A 16,855-nucleotide genomic window follows, 5' to 3' on the forward strand; every position below is an offset into this window, starting at 1 on the left:
CCTGTCGACGAAATGACTTGTCGACGAAATTACCCTGTCGACGAAATGACTTGTCAACGAAATGACCCTGTCGACGAAATGATTTGTCGATGAAATGATTTTTGGACGAAATGACCCTGTCGACGAAATGATCCTGTCAATGAAAAGATCCTGTCGATGAAAAGACCCTGTCGACGAAATGACCCTGTCGACGAAAAGACCCTGTCGACGAAATCAATTGCCGAAAAAATGACCCTGTCGACGAAATGATTTGTCGATGAAATGAGCCTGTCGAGGAAATGATCATGTCGACGAAATGACCCTGTCGACGAAATGACCCTGTCGACGAAATGATTTGTCGATGAAATGAGCCTGTCGAGGAATCGATCATGTCGACGAAATGACTTGTCGGCGAAATGACCCTGTCGACGAAATGACTTGTCAACGAAATGACCCTGTCGACGAAATGACCCTGTCAATGAAAAGACCCTGTCGACGAAATGACTTGTCGACGAAATGACCCTGTCGAGAAAAGGGCCCTGTCAATGAAAAGACCCTGTCGACGAAATCAATTGCCGAAGAAATGACCCTGTCGACGAAATCACTTGTCGACGAAATGACTGGTCGACGAAATGAACCTGTCGACGAAATCACCCTGCGACGAAATGGCCTGTCGACGAAACAACCCTGTCGAAGAAACGGCATGTTGACGAAATGACCTAGTCGATGAAGTTATTGTCGAAGAAATGAATGCGACCCAAAAAATCATAAGACTAGTTTCAAAATTACGCACGACTTTGCCTACAAAATAATCTTTTCTTAATATTGTCGACGAAATGACCCTGTCGACAAAACTACCCTATCGACGAAATGACTTGTCAACGAAATGATCCTGTCGACGAAATGACTTGCCAACGAAATGACTTGCCAACGAAATGACCCTGTCGACGAAATGATCCTGTCAATGAAAAGACCCTGTCGACTAAATGACTTGTCGAGGAAATGACCCTCTCGAGGAAATGACCCTGTCAATGAAAAGACCTTGTTGACGAAATCAATTGCCGAAGAAATTACCCTGTCGACGAAATGACTCTGTCGACGAAATGACCCTATCGACGAAATGACCCTGTCGACTAAATGACTTGTCGACGAAATGACTTGCCAACGAAATGACCCTGTCGACGAAATGATTTGTCGACGAAATGACCCTGTCGACGAAATGATCCTGTCTATGAAATGACCCTGTCGACAAAATGACTTGTCGACTAAATGACCTGTCGACGAAATGACCCTGTCGACGAAATGACCCTGTCGAGGAAAAGGCCCTGTCAATGAAAAGACACTGTCGACGAAATCACTTGTCGACGAAATCAATTGCCGAAGAAATGACCCTGTCGACGAAATGACCCTGTCGACGAAATGACTTGTCGATGAAATGAGCCTGTCAACGAAATGACCTTGTCGACGAAATCACCCTGCGACGAAATCACTCTGCCACGAAATGGCCTGTCGACGAAACAACCCTGTCGAGGAAACGGCATTTCGACGAAATGACCTAGTCGATGAAGTGATTGTCGATGAAATGAATGCGACCCAAAAAATCATAAGACTAGTTTCAAAATTACGCACAACTTTGCCTACAAAATAATCTTTTCTTAATATTGTCGACGAAATGACCCTGTCGACAAAACTACCCTGTCGACGAAATGATTTGTCGATGAAATGACCCTGTCGAGGAAACGATCATGTCGACAAAATGACTTGTCGACGAAATGACCCTGCCGACGAAATGACTTGTCAACGAAATGACCCTGTCGATGAAATGATTTTTGGACGAAATGACCCTGTCGACGAAATGACTTGTTGACGAAATGACCCTGTCGACTAAATGACTTGTCGACGTAATGACCCTGTCGACGAAATGACCCTGTCAATGAAAAGATCTTGTCAACGAAATCACTTGTCGACGAAATCAATTGCCGAAGAAATGACCCTGTCGACGAAATCACTTGTCGACAAAATGACCCTGTCGACGAAATGACTTGTCGACGAAATGACCCTGTCGACGAAATGACTCTTTCGACGAAATGACCCTATCGACGAAATGTCCCTGTCGACGAAATGACTTGTCGACGAAATGACCCTGTCGATGAAATGACCCTGTCGATGAAATGACCCTGTCGACATAACTACCCTGTCGATGAACCTGTCGAGGAAACGATCATGTCGACGAAATGACTTGTCGACGAAATGATTTGTCGACGAAATGACCCTGTCGAGAAAAAGGCCCTGTCAATGAAAAGACTCCGTCAACGAAATCAATTGCCGAAGAAATGACCCTGTCGACGAAATGACCCTGGCAACGAAATGACTTGTCGACGAAATGACCCTGTCGACGAAATCAATTGCCGAAGAAATGGCCCTATCGACGAAATGACCCTGTCGACGAAATGACTTGTCGACGAAATGACCCTGTCAACGAAATGACTTGTCGACAAAATGACCCTGTCGACGAAACAACCCTGTCGAGGAAGTGGTGTCGATGAAATGGCCTGTCGATGAAGTGATTGTCGATGAAATGAATGCGACCCTGTGATCCATATTTACTTGATTTCAAATTATACATTACGATTAATATTCACGTGATTTAAGAATGCACATTGTGATTCATATTCATGTGATTTAAAAACACGAATTGCAATTCATATTCGAGCAATTTAAAATCTCGCATTAAAGTTCATATTAATGCAATTTCAAAATCATGCATCAAAATTCATGTTCACACAATTTGAAAATCTCACGTTAGGGTGCCTACTGACACAATTTAATCATGCATAATAAGTAAGTGCGATAAGTTTTTACGCAATTTTAAAAAAAAAGAATTCTTGCATTGTCTTAATTAAAGGGTGATAATTTTCTTTAAATATGTACTTTTTGCATACATTTTTTGCTGCTCAAATTTTAGCATTTTTTCTATCATTTAAAATATGCTTTGCAGATAACATTTTTAGATTTCTGTGTTAATCATTTTTGGATTTTAACCAAATTCATCCCTGTATTATTATTATTATTAAAAATATTTTATTAAGATGTTATTTGTCAAAAATTTAATAAAGCTTATTTCATATAAGTAAGCTTTATATTAGAAAGCTATATTTCTATTGTCAGAAAACTTATTTTCTATTGATATTTTTCTTACTTAAGTTCTGTACTTTGCAATAGTTTTTTTTAATATTAATTTTCTTATTACTGTTTTTAAGTATTTCTATATTTATTTATCTAATTAACAATTTTCAGTTATAAAAGTGACTTGCAAAATTTTTGCAAGAAGGAAAAAGAGAGTGCTTATGTTTGACTGCACCTTTCATTAAATCTCATTTCCGATGAAAAATTTAAGGTATTCTTTTAGAAAGAGAATTGAATAAAAACTCTTAAAGAAGTCATAAAAGTTGAATTTTAAGGACTGAAATATTTATATTTTTAATTAAGCAAATGATCTTCTACCATCATTTTCAACCAGTATATTTAAATATAAATGAAGATTTTGTTCAAATGTCGTCTGACTTCTTTTATTTCATTTGTTTGAAACTTTTTTTAATTTTGCACAACTGCAGTTATAAATGCAATTTATTGAAATGATTATTTTATCCTCTTAATTTTTATCCCCTTAATTTTTATCCTTTATTTATGCTTAATATCTTACTATTCTGATTAAATGAATGAAAATACCATATTAGTAACTTAATAAGTGTAGTTACATAAGATCCTCACTTAGTTTATGCTCTCTGCCTGTCATCTGTAGCCCACCTCACTTTTGACGAGTTCACCCACCAGACCTGTTTCCACTACTTTTCTCTAAATTAGCTAGCATTTTTGCAATTTTTTAAAAGCAACCTGAAAACTTACACATCATACCTAAAGAATAACCAGTATCAGTATTGTCAGTAACAGTAATTGAGATTTGAGTTAAATAATTCCAACATCTATTACAATTGTTATAACAATTTCACATTTTAGTGAAACTTCCATGCTTCTATCTTCATTCAACGATATTTCTTTGCTCACAAAATCTAATATTTGGCGTTACAAATAAAAAATCAAAGTTGTCTGATGAAAATTGCATAAGTGTAAATAAAATATAGTTTGGATTTTCATAAAATTTTTCTTGATATACCTGGAAAAGTCAGGGAATTTTTTCCATGTAATTGAGTGGAAACCTTGGTGCAAAAATTTCTACTATGTTATTTAATTTGGTTCAATGCTTCGGTTTTATATAGGAATAACTTTAGTTATTGGATAGTAAATTCTTTAATGTGTTTAGGTGTCCTCTTCAGAAAAAAATGTTTGTTTTTTTTACTTTGTCCAATAACTTCTCTTAGTTATTCATATAAATAGAATTATATAAAACATGCTAATTTTCATGCTGTTTTCTTGAAATGTCATCAAACTGCCCAGAATTTCAATATTTCATTCTGTCTATCTTAAAGTCTTGTAATCACACCCTAAGGAAAACATTTGGAATTTGTGCAATTAGTTAGAGCATAGGAATTGCGCAATGAATTTTGTGTATTTTTACCGAATACTTTAAAAGCACTGAACTCCAATCATATTTAGTTTTGCAAAAATCACAAAACCACTCTTTTTAAGTTTAGTTCATATAAATGACTGATATTGAGAAATAAATCATTATTTTATTATATTGAAGTTTGTTTTTATTTTTAGTACTTAAAAACAAAACTGTCGTTCGAAGTTCTGTAAATAATAATATAAATTTTTAGAGTAAATTAACTATAAAGGAAGCTAATTTTCATGCTGTTTTCTTGAAATGTCATCAAACTGCCCAGAATTTCAATATTTCATTCTGTCTATCTTAAAGTCTTATAATCACACCCGCAAAACATTGCGAATTTGTGCAATTAATGAGAGCATAGGTATTGCACAATGAATTTGGCATATTATTACCAAATACTTTAAAAGCACTGAATTCTAATCATATTTAGTTTTGCAAAAATCACAAAACCACACTTCTTAAGTTTGGTTCACATAAGTGACTGATATTAAGGAAAAAAAATCATTATTTTATTATATTGAAGTTTGTTTTTATTTTTAGTATTTAAAAACAAACTGTTATTTGAAGTTCTGTAAATAATAATATAAATTTTTGGAATAAATTAACGAAAAATTTTTATAAGAAATTCCACACCATATTACTATCTTAGCACTACAGACAAAGGATATATGCATTCATTTAGAATTTTGCATATTCCAGGCAGTGATAGTGGCAGCGAGCAGAGTCTTCCTATCTCCTCTGTAAATACACTTTTAGCCATGGACAGCAAGCAACTTGGGACCACCAAAGTCATTAAAAACATTGATGATCAAGACATGAGAATAGATACTCAACAATTCAGACCTGATACTCTGTGGCAGAGACCTCTGGCAGGGTGAGTTACTGTTCTCAATTTCAGACTTGAATTAAATGGTTATTTAAAGTTTCTTAAGCAATGTGTCTTAAGTTCTATTTTTGTTACTAGAAAGACTAATGCATCTGTTATTACAACTTTTATTTGTACTTTCATTCATTTTTGACTGTAGTTCCTCAATCAATCTTGTCCTCAAGCATTTACATCGAATCTTAAATTTTTATTCTTTATTTGTACACATTTATGAGATTGTCAGCACATTTTGTTACATTAAAGGAAATTACATTTTATTATTTGACTTAGTTCCTTTACTGCAAATAGTATAAATTATGCGTTTTTGTGATGTCGTTTATGGGGAGTTTTTTGTATCAATCATTAAATGAAATTTTATGTCTTCGGCTTAAATTCAAAATTTCATTTTTCGTGTTCAGTATACAAAATAAAAAGCAGGCTAAATGATTTTTCATAGTAAGTAACTAAAAAATATTTTTTGTGTGAGATTATCTTTGAAGAAACCTGTTGTATAATTGATGAAAAAAACTTTTTTTTATAAATAGCTCCAAAGATAAGGGGAAATATGGGAAAATAACAGTAAAGGGACTAAATTTTTAACCGTTCCCCTTACTAAACTATTCGAACCATATTTTCTAAATTGTGAATGTCTCTCATTATTGGAGTATCAAAAATCCTACTTTCTTGGAAAAAGATGTATGTTTATCTACAAAAATACAAGTTTTTGTATGTTTCATAACTTATAATATTATCTTCACAACTTACTTTGGATATTTAAGGTTAGTCTCTCACATCATTATTATTACTTGTTAGTATGTGAAAATCTGATTAATAATTCAAAAGTTATATTGGTGTTCTATTTTTAATTTTGCGTACTATACTTATGTATAAATTGCCTTTAAAAAGTTCAAATCTGGTTTAAATTTTCAAACTTGCCTCTTAAATGTAATAAAGATTATATTGTGTTATTAATTTTAAAAATTTTTTCTCAGAAAACTTCAAATGGCTCATGTTGATCATTTAGGAAGAGTTACAACTGAATTTGAACCTGAACCAGATAGGAAAAAAGGTATAACTATTGATTTCATTATTTTATTAAAAATTTTAACATGATAAAAATAATCACTTTTTGTGGTTCTTGAATTTTTTTGTAATTTAGTTGCTGTTGTGCATGAATATAAAAGATAATACTCGTTAATGGAAAGCTATCATATCCCTTATTTTAATTGAAACCTCCTTAGACTCTTTTGGTTTCTTTGCAGGTGTTAAATTTAAAAACTAAGTACTACATTTTTCATAATGTATTTTTGTTATTGTTATGTAACATTTGAGGAACTTTACAACAGCATCAAAAACAAAATTACTCTTGGAAAAAAGACACACTGACTCGTGGACAATTTTTGTTTCATTAAATGGAGATTAGAGGCAGCAAACAGTTATTTAACATTCAGGCACAGCTGAACAGGTGATAAAAATGGCAGTAAAAATGAACTGGCATAAAACAAATTCATTCATATAAAAACGATCTCCTAAAATGGCAATGATCAGGGCTGATTGTGCTCCGGAAAAAATCCGGATTTCCGGAATTTTCGTTAACAGTGATCCGGAGATAGAAGGTCCAGACGTTTCAAAAAATCACAGATAACAGAAGTTTTCGCAAATCAAATTTTCAAAGGTGGAACTTAAAAACACAGTTTATTTTATTTGTTTGTAAGGGAGAGCCAGAGAAATACTTTACAAGCTTATATTCATGATTAATATTCATTTTTTATCAGTAAATAGTTGTTATAATCATAAACTCAAGAAGGAAGGACATATTTGAAAATTTTAATTACTTCTCCAGGTCACCATGGGTATGAGTAAATGGTATAGGTATGTGTAAAATTTGAAATATATTTTAAGTAAACTGAGAAATATTGAGAAAGAGGGAAAAAAAACCTTGTTTAAATTTTTTTTCAATTCAAACTGTTTTTTTTTTTTTTTTTTTAACTCAAGAAATTTTCCGGAATTTTGACTTGGCCTCACAATCACTCCTGAATGATTAAAGATAATGTGCCGACCGGCCTGTGTAGGGGGCAGGGAACTGTCCTTGCATCAGAAAGGTCCTGGGTTCGAATCCCAGGCAAGGCATGGATGTTTCTCTCTCTCTCTCTGTGTACTATGTCCTTTCTCCTTTGTGTGTGAATGTAACCCGCCCTATAAACGGGTTGTGGTTGTGTGAATGGCGTGGCAGAAGTCGAATTAACCAAAGTTGACTGAATATTTACATTAATGAAACATTTAAAATACTCCGTCCATTACATGTTCTGTCATTAGAAAATCTCCCTTCTTAAATATAATAGCTTCCGAAGTGCAACGGTGATTTAAATTTTCTTCATACTTTGGTAACAAAGAAATGTTTTTGCTTATTATTCCATCAAAAGTATTATTATTGCTATAGAGAACACTGAGACATTATCTTTAAACTAAACATTAAAAACAAGTCTTTTTTAAATACAATGTTGTTATTGTGTAACAATTTTTTTTAAATTTATGATATCATTTATTTACTAACCTAATTATTTTTAGAATCTAAAATTTCCAAAGCTGTTAAGAAACTAGTCAACTGGGAGGAGGATAAGGTTTGTTTAAATTATTATAATTTAATGATAATCTAGTATATGTTTTTGTTACCTATTTAAAAAAATGTATAACTGCTCAATTTTATCTTTGTTTTAAAAAGCTTCATTTTTATAATATTTTTTTATTAAAATTGAATTTAAAATTGAAAAAATGCATGGTGACTTATTTGTAAAGAATATGTTAATATTTGGTATTTATTTAATATTATTATTTACTCACTTGGTGTTTATTTAATATTATTGCTTACTTGTATCTTTTTTAGGCTTCCACCATTTTCTCCCATTAAACAAGCATTGTTTTCTTATTTTAATTATTACTAACTTCTATTAAGTCATTCTTTTACTAACCGGTTAAAATTTTATTTTTGAAATTGAAATTGCAAAATAATGTTAAAAGGTACATTAAAGTTACTAGTTTTAATCATTCAAATATAAATTATTGATTTTATATTATTAATATAATTTTATTATTTTCTCATTATTGTCTTAATACATTTTTCCCCTTTTTCATCTTATTTTATTTGTTAAATAAGATAAATGTATATTTTTGTTATTACTGTAATTTTGTTGCTTAATTATACAAGATAAAGATGTAAATAAATGCTAAAAAGTGTATTTTAAATTATTAAAAATATGTTTTTAATAGTATAAGTTTCATTTTGATTATTTTATTTATTTAAATTTGCATTAACTACAATTTTTGTGCTTATTAATTGAAATTTTAAAATTTAATGTTTGTAATTAATAATTGAAATTATAACTAATTATTAAACATACTGTAAGGCATCAATTATCCACGAGGGCATTATCTGCGAGTTCAGCGAAGAGATGCGTAATTATATTGCATAAGATTGATCATCAAATTTTTTTTTGATGTAACTAAACACTTTTATGAAGTTCTAATGTTTTCTTTACCATTAGAGATGTAGGTGTATAACAAATATTCATTTTGTGTTCCTGGTGTTTTTAGCTCTTAAAATTACAATTTTATGATTAAGTTCGTTATTAATTTTAAAAAAATTAATATCTCATCGCTTTATTTTATAGATTATAATTTTTGTTTCACTTCATAGTGTGTTTAGCTTTTAAAATTGTTTTATTAAAATCTTCTTTCAACAATTATTGTATAAATTATTTTTCACTATAATTCATATGAACTAAATCTCAAATTGTTGTGAAACAAAGTCTGTCCTTTTCTTCCCTCATGTAATGTTATTACAATTGTATTTCTGTTACTTAAAATAATCTTAATCCAACCAGAAAATATTTATAAGGTTGTTAATTTCCTTTTACTTAAAGTTCAATAATTTTTAAAGAGAACATGTAAAATTTAGTAAGTAATATTTTAATGTTATCTTTTAAAAAAGTATTGAAAATGAATTTTTACTTTGTGCAGAATTTAGTTTTAGTTAAGTTTTAAAATATTTTATTTAATAGAACCAAGAAGATATGGCCTGGAAAGTTGCTGAAATGATAGTAAAAGATATTTGTAGCGTAACAATGCCTACTGAATTCAATAACTGTCCAACTCAAGATGATCCTTCCTAAAATTATCTTTAGTTGTAAGTTCATTATTCTTACATTAACGCCTGTATTATTTCTGAAATCAATTCATTTGTTGAAGTTAGTAACATATAAATTTTTTTTCATTATTTAAATTATTTTTAACTACTCCTGTAGGAAAATTTTTTTAGGATTTATTTTTAAATATTTTTTTATATAGTTGAGGGAGAAGTGGACTTTAATAATTATCATACTATAAGTGCCAACTCTCTCAATGCTTTCAAGAAAATCCCTAATTTCTATGCCATCTTTGTGAACCTTGACAAATGTACACATTTTTCTATTTTTGTAAAAAACATGAAAACTTCTTAAAAAATGAATTATATTTTTAAAAAAATAGCTTCTTTTAAAAGGTAAACAGCTCATAAAAACAATAGCATTTAGCTTAATATGATTTTATTGTATATTTTTCCCTTAAGAGTATAAATGTCATAAAGATGGAGCAACTTACTATAGAAATGTTTCTTTAAATGCTTTTAATATTCTATATTTTTGTAAAAAAAATTTCGTTTTGAATTGTTAAAGCTAGGAATACATCTTTGTTTACATAAATTGTAAATTATCATCAAAATGTGTACTATTTTTAGTTTATAAATATATAAAACTTTTAAATTGTTAATGTGTAAAATCCAATGAAGGACACAGTTTTGTGTGACCAGGCATTGTTCACCCAGGGTCACGAGTACCGGACCTTAAAATTTTTTTTGTTTTGTTTTTCTGCTGTTAGTCTTTTTTTGAGTTTTAGATACTATGTAAGTACATTTATCTAAAGAGCAAGTACTGTTTTATTTGCTTAAAAATACTGTTAAATTTGCTTAATACTGTTATTTAAACCTAATTTTAGTTTTCAAATTCTTTGTTGTGCTTAATTTATTACCAAGTGCTAAGTGTGATTTATCCATCTATGGTTCATGTGCAAAAAAATTTTCTCTATGTCTCTAACTAATGCTCACATATAAAATTAAGTTTAACTACAGCAACTAAGGCAAAAAATTTTTGATGAAGAATTTGTTTAATAAGCAACAACCTCATCAAAAGAAACAAGAACTGTGCAAACAAACTTGAATTTTTATTAAATTAATTGCATGTTTATTATTAATTAACTTTGACTCAATTCTTCTTGCTCACATCAAAATGACGGTGTTAAGTTTTACTCTCGTACCTTTGATATTTCCTGGCTGCATTGGTTAAAAGTAATGCGTCAAAAAAATTGAAACAATCTATTTCTTACGTTCATAATCATGTTTATTTCTCAATCTATTAACCAGATGGCAGTAACAGACTACTTGTAATGTGTTTAGAGATAGTTTATTTTGAACTAATGGTCAGCTCTCACATTTGTATATTAAGGATTAACCAAAAAATCAAAAATTACTACATATATAGTGCTCACACTTAGATATTATTTTCTTGAATAAGCTAAGTTGGCATTTTTATGACTGTTTTCTTCAAAATTATGTAACCATTAAGGGGTTAATGCTAATGTTGTATTTTTATGTAATTTTTAAAAATCCTAATAAAATTTTTTCAGTAGGGTTTTTCTCAGGGTTAAAAAAACTCAGTTGTCCATTGGTGATTCTTTAAAATATGTAGTTATTTAATTTTTTTTTCAATATTCTAATCGCTAATTTTGATCATTTCAGGCCCACTTTTATGGTACAATGTGTACATAAAAAACAGTTTTTGATGAAAAACGGGGTAATAAATAAAATTGTGATGTGATATGGACTAAAACCTTTTTGCCAAGTCCAGTTTATTTTAGACGCTGTTAAAAACTTTGTCTACTTGAGTTCAAGTCACAAGTTCATCTCATTTGTATTCGGGGAAAGAAAGAAACTCATTTTTATGTTTCATTTAGTTAATGTAGCTCATAGTTATTTTAATGTTGAACATAGTTGCCAATTTTTAGTGTACAATGATAAATATTTATTATATTCTTTTTCATATTTATGTATTTCAAGGATATAGTTGCAAACATTAAAGCAAAGTTTATATTAGTTCACAATAGCTTGTTTTATATCTATATAATCTTGTTTATTTTTATAATGAATCATACTCGTTATCATATGTTTCTAATTTTCTTTTTTTCCTTGCATTCCATCTGATACTATTTTTCCGTTTTATTTCATATGTAACATTTTCTATTTATTAATCTCAAGCCATGTACTCATAGGATGGGCTTTCAAAAATATTATCTTTTTATAATAGTGAGGAAAGAATTCTTTGTGGGCTAAATAAAAAAAAAAATGTTATCCTCTGTGTAAGAAACATAAATATTTTTGATATTGCTCTTCTTATAGGACCAAAGTGATTTTCTTTTTAGGGTTTTACTGGGTACCTCTCTCATCCTATTAGGAGGGCAATTATAAGAAATAATTACTTTCTCAAGTATAATTTTTCTTTTTTTACTCTAATTCTTAAATTTTAAGTGTAATTCAGGAGCAGAAAATATTTTCATGTTTAAAAAATATTATATATACCCAGTATATATATATATTATAGTATAGCTTATCTCTTTTAAATCATTCTATAGTAATGATTTTAAAGGAAAAAAAGTGTTTTTTTTTCCCAACCTATGAAGTTTTAGTTATTCAAAAGGTTAATTTAAATTTGGCTGCTAATTTTTTACAAAATTGTTTTATATTTTCTACCAATATGATAGCAATACCTTCATTACTTACATACCTGCTGTCTCCAGTTTTTTACGACTATCTCCTGTTTACCCGTATGTTTTCATATTTCTCCGTAGTTAAAGAATTATTATTATTTATTTTAATTGCCGATAAAATATCCGCTGATGGCTAAAATAATTATCTTATTCCTCAATAGATGGTGCAATCGCCAGTACTGACGTTGAGTGCTAATACTTTAAGTAATTATAAATAATAGTTCAAAAAATCGTCTTTAGATTAAGATTTATATACATATTTTTTGCTTCGCTAAATGTAAGTGTTTATATTATCCCCAATTTTGAATTTCTCTTTTTGACTTACATGATTATGCATGATGTATTAAAACACTTTACTCATAGCCTAAAAATGTCGCTAGTAAAATCTCCGTTATTTTATTTCTCCAATGTTGGCAGGTATGTTCTTATATTTAGTTTAAATTGTATCTTAAAATAAATGTATAAAAATTTTTTTTACTGTGTTTAATCATAGAGTGTAAAATAACACAGGGTTATAGCACTATATGTCTATTATTTTAGTTATATATCTTGCTACAGTTACCTAAAAGCTGAAATATGTTAATTTGTGTTTTATATACATTGCTTATATTGAAGTTTTTAAAAGCAAAGGAACATATGTAAGAGTCAATATAATTTATTTCTTACCTTTAATTAATTTTTTCATACATTTCTTGATGTACTTTAATCCAAACTGAAATTGGCATGGAATCTGGTATTTTCTCATATGAACCAATTTTTTTCAATTCTATTTATTCTTAAGAATAATTATATAAATGCTCAGTGATCTGAAAAAAAAATGTTTTCTTTCGTTTTATTTCAATGTAAGTGTCAAAGTGTAATGAGCTGTTGAAATAATTTATTGTATTTTATTTACTTTACTTTGTTTAAATTTATATTTATTTCAACATTTCCAAACGCAAATGTATTTTTCAAATATTTTTTAATAACTTGTTTGTTTTGAATTTTAAAGATCATTTGCAAGTAAGTGGGAATAGTTTCCTTTGCAATATTCTTGAAATAAATTCGGAAGGGTGGGTGCCTGTTTTATATACTTTTCACCGTGTGATATATTTTTTATGAAAATTTTTATGCAGTTTGTATTTAGTCAAGCCTAGAAATTTTAAAATTTTTTGTGATCTCCTCTAAACTACACTTATTGATTGGTCACCTATAAGAAAAGGTTAAAGGGCAGGTTTTCTTCGGAAGTGCAGAGTTCATCATGTTTTGTAATGGTTAATGTCATCATAATGTTTTGAGGTTTTGTGCTTACAATTTTGTTTCTATGCTTTAAGAAAAGCCCTTGTCTTTTTTTTCTAAAGCTGAAAATTATATGATGTACCTTATATGTCACTTTTAACAATTAAAAGTATCTGCTTCTCTTTAAGTAATGAATTGAACTAGTAAACCAAGTTTGTATTAATGATGAAGAAAAAAAAGTAGCAGTTTGCTTATGTATTAATTTTTTGAGCAATGCATGAATCTTTTTTATTTATCCAAGTTAGTCTGCATTAAAAGTTGAACCATTTTTAATACTTTATCAATAAATTCCATTCTACTGTAAGAATTTTAGATTTAAATATATATTACCCATAAACTGTTATGTTTTAGCTACTGTTACATTTCATTTAAGTCATTCCATATCACATTAAATAATCATCATTATCATTGTCTACTGCAATATCAAATATAATATTAAGTTATATATTTAATGTTATAATTTAACCAAGTCAGTGTCACTGAATTGATATGTTTGTTAGTTATACCTCTTTTTTTTACATCGACATCTATTTGTTTTTTAACTAGTTTGTAATAGCTAATAAATTAATAAACGCTTTCTCTCCATGGCTCTTCCTTGCCTTTAAAAAAAATCAGGTTCTCCGAGTAAACCTGTCAAAAATCGCTGATTCATTGCAGCAATTAAGTCGAAATTGGTAATAAGTTATTGATTTAGCATTTACAAGAGTGTTTGCTTAAATGTGTTTATATAAACTTCTTTTTATGATAAATTAGTTTAAAACTTAATTTAAAAAATTACTTATCATAACAAATCAAAACTTATTATTTTTACAAATGATTTTAATATTTGTTTGGTTATTTTTTCTTTGAAAACTGTATGATGGCATTTCACGAAATATAGACATTAAAAAAAGCTGAGTGAATAGATAAATTATTTAAGTGACATTTTTGTGAATGCATGTTAAAGTTCTCATGTTAAGAATAGGAAGTGGAAGACTATGCTTTGCTTTTATTTCCTGTTTTTGAGCAACCAGTTGTAGAATGTATAAATCTTCAGCACTCATTTAAACTGTTTTCTTCATGGCATTAACACTTTTGGCATATTAATTTGCAGCCAAATGGCTGATTTTCTAAGATAACCTTTGACTGTTTATAGCCAGAGGCACTGCAATCATTCTTCTGTTCCGAAAATGCTCAGAGGTTGTATCCTTCTTCAAGATCTGAACTGTTCAGAGCTAAAAGACTGCAAGTTGAATTAATATTAATCGGACAAAAATAAGAACCTAGCCCAATTAGTCAAATTATTTTTCCTTTCACTTATCCTTTTAAATTGAGCTTTTATCCTTTTAAATTGCACTTATCCTTTTTATCCACTCAGCTCTTTATTTATTCTGCCTGATAGTGTTTGAGATTCTAGGATACTAAATATTATCTTTTGAAAAAAAAAATTTTAATGTTTCTTCATTGAAAAACATGTATATTTCCATAAAAAATGTTTAACAAAAATTTTAAAACTATCCTTTACTTTTATTTTAAGATTTTTTTTGTTAAATGAAGTTATAATTAAATTTAAACAGTATCTTTCCCATTGTATAACATATTTGTTTAATAAATTACCTTTTATTTGACCAGCTAGTTTTTGCAGCCTAGGGCTATAAAATCAAAATTCATGTTTTTTTTAGGAAAAATTAGATATATAATTAGACTTAGAGTTATTTAAATGATCATTTTAAAAAAATTTATGTTATTTTTTTTATTTTCATTTTATTAAAATGTTCAAACAATAAAAGGTAGCCCCCTTCCCAAAAAAAAAATTAACTCTATATGTATTTGAAGTCTTGTTCTAAATACTGAATCAGTTTCTTTAGATATTTTTTTTAATGTGCAAAACATGGTAGTCTTAGATAAATCTATGTTGCAATATTTTTAGTGTACTAGTAATTTGACATTTTCTGTATCTTTTTGTTCACCCTGCATTAATCTAAAAGTAGCAATTTTAAACATCTATGCAGCTATCTTATTTGTTATTTAAGTTAAACTTTACTTTGTAGTATTTTTAATTTCATCAATATCATGTGTGCTTTTTTTAATAAAATTCTTTATTAATATTAAAAAAATTTTAATTTTATAATTATTGTAATTTAAAATTTACTTGGAAAATGCTTGTGAAAAATCCCAAATCCATTTAAAATGTACAGTTTTTTTTCTCTCTCTCTCTCTCGATTAAATTTTTAAAGCTAAGGAGAGAAATGATGCCTTCAACTTTAAATCAGTCTTTTATTTGGTTAGGTTTTGGCCTGATGGTAGTAGTGAAACATCGGTGTGGCCCCCCGACTGCAAATTTTGTTGATCATTAATTTTTCTATGCTATTTATATAAAATTTGTTATTTAATTCAAAATTAATATCTGTTTATTTTATTTTTATATTACTCATAATTTCATAGAGTTTTTTTTTTTTTTTTTTAATTTAAGAATGTTATTCTTTCTTCATTAACTTTCAATTGAGCAGCTTTTGACATTAATGCAGTATAATATGTTCATAAATGTAAAATTTAATTTACTTAAATTGTATTCTCAAAAATTAAAATTGAGTATTGGGGTAACAATTAAAAAGCAGCTGTTGAAATTACTGCCTTCATCAAGTAGTTTTTATTCTCATTAAATTTCCATTCATTATTTCTGAGGAGCTATAACATCTGTTAAATAACTTCATCATATTCAGTATTGGACATAATTATTAACTATATGGGTACTATGTAAATAAATTCACTTGTGCTTCCATTGCTTTTTTGTTATTTCATTATGGTTAAATTTTTTGATTCTAAAGAAAAATGTCTTTCAATTCCTTGTTATTTTGCTAAACTGTTATGCTGGTGTATTATTAGGTGCTTTTTTTGTTTAATTATTGTCCTCCCTATTATCAAAAATGTGATTTTATTTTTACTTTTTGTAATAAGTGTTTGCTATTGTTCTGTTAAATTGAATATCTTTTTTTTCCAATATAACTGTTACCTATCATACTATATCTGTGATTCAAAATATTTAGAAACAGCTTGTAAATTATATTAAGAAAATTAATTCAAGAATGTGCTATTAATATGAATGAACTGTGTGCAGTTGTCATTATGATCAAACTAATTAAAAATAAGTTTTAAAATGTGTTTTGTTGACAACACACTGAATTTATGATTTTTTCTCACTTTTAATTTTTATTGAATTTTATTATCTAGAATTTACAAAGTATTTCAAGTCATGCAGTATTTGAAGGAATTATTTTAATAATAATCCAACTCCACTTGTTAAAAAAAACTATGTTCTTATCTCTTTCATA

The 16,855-nt window shown here is 28.7% G+C and overlaps 1 protein-coding gene across 1 annotated transcript in view; it reads left to right on the forward strand.

Moving 5' to 3' along the window:
- Positions 1 to 15,337, forward strand: part of LOC107448216 (A-kinase anchoring protein pkaap) — a 32,447-nt gene extending 17,110 nt beyond the window's left edge. Inside the window, exons 10-14 of the mRNA XM_043052699.2 lie at positions 5,249 to 5,423; positions 6,407 to 6,483; positions 7,983 to 8,035; positions 9,473 to 9,597; positions 11,242 to 15,337. Coding sequence (XP_042908633.1) covers positions 5,249 to 5,423; positions 6,407 to 6,483; positions 7,983 to 8,035; positions 9,473 to 9,583 — 416 coding nt within the window. The 3' untranslated portion in view covers positions 9,584 to 9,597; positions 11,242 to 15,337. The remainder of the gene's footprint in view (positions 1 to 5,248; positions 5,424 to 6,406; positions 6,484 to 7,982; positions 8,036 to 9,472; positions 9,598 to 11,241) is intronic.
- The last annotated feature ends 1,518 nt before the right edge of the window (positions 15,338 to 16,855 follow it).

This window comes from Parasteatoda tepidariorum, chromosome 9, assembly GCF_043381705.1.
Source record: "Parasteatoda tepidariorum isolate YZ-2023 chromosome 9, CAS_Ptep_4.0, whole genome shotgun sequence".
Classification (NCBI taxonomy): Eukaryota; Metazoa; Arthropoda; class Arachnida; order Araneae; family Theridiidae; genus Parasteatoda; species Parasteatoda tepidariorum.